The sequence below is a fragment of the Pelodiscus sinensis genome, chromosome 1 (assembly GCF_052426305.1).
Source record: "Pelodiscus sinensis isolate ZL-2025 chromosome 1, ASM5242630v1, whole genome shotgun sequence".
Classification (NCBI taxonomy): Eukaryota; Metazoa; Chordata; order Testudines; family Trionychidae; genus Pelodiscus; species Pelodiscus sinensis.
Genome location: NC_143052.1, coordinates 353,021,205 through 353,024,969, shown reverse-complemented (window position 1 = coordinate 353,024,969; position 3,765 = coordinate 353,021,205). Strand labels below are relative to the sequence as shown.

At 47.8% G+C, this 3,765-nt stretch overlaps 1 protein-coding gene across 1 annotated transcript; it reads left to right on the top strand.

Annotated features, from left to right (window-relative positions):
* Positions 1–226: 226 nt before the first annotated feature.
* LOC102449388 (olfactory receptor 52N4-like) lies at positions 227–1,228 on the top strand. Its single transcript, XM_006130078.2, has one exon. It carries the CDS (start codon positions 257–259, stop codon positions 1,226–1,228), a length of 972 nt encoding a protein of 323 aa, XP_006130140.1. The 5' UTR covers positions 227–256.
* The last annotated feature ends 2,537 nt before the right edge of the window (positions 1,229–3,765 follow it).

Genomic DNA, 3,765 nt, shown 5'->3' with positions numbered 1-3,765 from the left:
ACTGACATCAAAGTCTATCTGCTACCAGGATGCCTGTTCTCCAGCTTAGTTAGCTCCCTCTGAGGACTTTTGTGGACACAATCATGAGCTAAATAATCTGGTGCCATGTGCAAATGTTGCTGCTTCACTCCTCACCCCTGACCCCCTCAAACTGGCTAATTGCTATATGCACCTGCCGTACTAACTTGCTCACTCTGTCTCTCATCCTTCACAGACCTTCAGCATTTCTGAGCATGATCAACACATTGACCGTCGGATGGCAGCTTTCAACCTTACCCCCTCTAACCCGTCCACATTCATCCTATTGGGCGTCCCTGGCCTGCAAGATGCCCACGTCTGGATTTCCATCCCCTTCTCCATGTTCTACATTAGCAGCCTGTTGGGAAATCTCATGCTTCTGTTTGTCATAGGCAAAGAGCAGACCCTGCACCAGCCAATGTACCTGCTGCTCTGCCTGCTGGCGCTCACCGACATCGCCACCTCCACTTCCCTCATACCGAAGGCCCTCTGTATATTTTGGTTCAACTCGCAAGACATTACTGTGGGTGGCTGCCTCACCCAGATGTTCCTCATTAATGTGGGTGCGTCAATGCATTCAGCCATTCTTGTGACAATGGCCTTCGACCGCTATGTTGCCATATGCAACCCCTTGAGATATACCACCATCCTCACCAATGCCCGGATAGCTAAGCTGGGGTTAGTGTGTTTGCTAAGAGCTATCCTCTTAATTTTGCCCCTGCCCCTGCTCCTGAGCCAACAGCCATTCTGTGCCAACCGCATTATCCCCCATACGTACTGTGACCACATCGTTGTCGCAAAGATGTCATGTGGGGACACCACAGTGAGCAGTATGTACGCTTTGGTGACAGTGATTGTAATCATGGGGTCAGACCTGACGCTTATCGCCCTGTCCTACAGATTCATCGTCAGAGCCGTCCTCAGAATCTCCTCCAAGAAAGCCCACCAGAAAGCCTTCAACACCTGCACGGCCCACCTTTGTGTGATACTCATTTCTTATCCTATTTTCCTCTTCTCCAGTCTCACACACCGGTTCGGTCAGGCTATTGCACCCCACGTTCACATTATCTTGGCCAACCTCTATTACCTACTGCCCCCCGTGCTCAACCCCATCGTTTATGGGATCAAAACCAAAGAGCTCCGTGAGAAAGTGGAAAAATATATCTCCAGCCTGTCCTCACCTGGGGTCACTAATGTTAAATCTGCATGAAAGCCCATCTCTGCATTAATCAACCATGCTCTGTCTGAGTCAGGAGTGAGTAGTTTCCCAGACTCCGAAATTCCACCACACTAAGGGTGTGCCTAGACTACATGTTTCCGTCAATGGAGGCATGTAGATTAGACAGATAGGCAAAGGGAAATGAAGCCGCGATTTAAATGATCGCGGCTTCATTTAAATTTACATGGCTGCCACGCTGAGCCGACAAACAGCTGATCAGCTGTTTGTCGGCTCAGCACACTAGTCTGGACGCTCCACACTGACCTGAAATCCTCTTATCAACATCTCCCTTATGCCTCGTAGGATGAGGCTTACGGGGGATGTCGATAAAAGGCTTTCATTTCGACAGGGGAGGTCCAGACTAGCGCGCTGAGCTGACAAACAGCTGATCAGCTGTTTGTCGGCTCAGCACACTAGTCTGGACGCTCCACACTGACCTGAAATCCTCTTATCAACATCTCCCTTATGCCTCGTAGGATGAGGCTTACGGGGGATGTCGATAAAAGGCTTTCATTTCGACAGGGGAGGTCCAGACTAGCGCGCTGAGCTGACAAACAGCTGATCAGCTGTTTGTTGGCTCAGCGCGGCAGCCATGTAAATTTAAATGAAGCCGCGATTATTTAAATCGCGGCTTCATTTCCCTTTGCCTATCTGTCTAATCTATATGCCTCCATCGACGGAGGCTTGTAGTCTAGACACACCCTAAGTTCCATCTACCTTCTTACCTCTTCATCACCAAATATTGCTCACTCCATTCCTCCATTCTCTCTCTCTCTGAACAGCACCTAGTTTTTTCCTCATCACCCATCAGCCCCTGGCTCCACAAATCCTCTCCCTCGGTCTTTCCTTGATATCGCTTTTTTTGGAAAAAGCTACACAAAATGTGCTCTGCATTTTGCGTAACTTTTTCCAATTTTTTTTTTGGAAGAGGATTTTCTGAAATTTAGCCCATCTCTATTGGACCAAATTTTAGAAAATGCCCCTCTTTTGGAAGATCCCTTCTTTCTCACGGAGGGTATGTCTACACTACATGGGTCTGTCGACAGAGCCATGTAGACGAGCTTTGTAGACATAGCAAAATGAAGCGGCAATTTAAATAATCGCTGCTTTATTTACATCAAAATGGTGACCTTGCTATGCCAATCAACTGTTTGGTGGCACAGCACGGTAGTCTGGACACTCGGCGGTTGACATCAAAATCCTTTATCGACCGCCCCGGTAAACCTCATCCCACAAGGCATAACAGGGCGGTCGACAAAGGCTTTTGATGTCGACCGCCAAGCATCCAGACTACCACACTGTGCCACCAAACAGCTGATCAGAACAGCGCAACAGCCATTTTGATGTAAATGAAGTGGCGGTTATTTAAATCGCTGCTTCATTTTGCTATGTCTACAAAGCTCATCTACATGGCTCCGTCGATGGAACCATGTAGTATAGACATACCCAGAATGAGGAAGACAGGGCTTCCGGAACAACATGTTTGCACTTCTGCAAAAAAAAAAAAAAAAAAAGCAGAAGAGCAAACGTGTTCCCTGGACTCAGCAGGGTTTTTCTGGGATACCTCTGATATCCCAGAAAAACCCCAGTATAGACATAGCCTGAAGGAAGGTGGCTTTCCATTAAGCACTTATGAACAGGTTTCTTTATCCATTTGATGAACTGAAGCTACACTTTCTGATAGCCAAAGGGGGGTGGGGGAAACACAATGTTGACTTCCTTTACCCTATGTACAGTGATGTGGTGTGCAAAGGGTACCTGTTTAGTCTTCATTCAATCATTCACAAAGGCTGATGGCTCAACCCAGTGTTTTAATTGAATAGTGTGGCTATATGAAGGGCTCTCAGCCATGATGAATTAATAAAATAAAATATGTCCTACTTAAGGATTAATTGGAAACTGACTTTTGGATGAAAGATCCAAATTTACCTGGCATCTTCTGCTAATCCCACTGGGAAGAGTGGATAGACAAGCAAATAAGTGAGAATGAAAGAAGATAAATGAATGAAAACACAATGTCTTGATATAAGAACTGTGGTTCTCAACTGGTGGTCCATGTCATTAAATTAATTAAAAGCCTGCTGTCATGGCTCCTGGCTTCTACCCTCCTGCCCACCACTGCTATGCCCATGTCCCCTCTGCCCAATGCAATGCCTCTTCTCACTCCCCAAGCAATGCCCAGGCCCCCTCCCCAAGTGAAACCCATGCCCCCTCCCCCTGCCATCCCTGACCCCACTGCAGCCCCCCCCCCATGCCCACCTCCGATGAAGTCCCTGCACCTGAGGTGGCACATCTAGCTGTCCCCCTCCCTCTCCAGGTTATGAGGCCCTGTCCTCCTGCACACCTTTTTTAATGTAATATTAATTCAGACTTCATTTTGTTGGAAACAACACAGGTGTTTTTATTGACAGGTCAGGGAAGGGGTGAAGGGAGGGGTTGTGGTAGGGAAGGGATAGGGCTGAAAGCCAGAGGACCCTATTGGGGAGGCCCTGAGGAGAGTTTCTGGGGTTCTTGAGAGAAACTCTTCC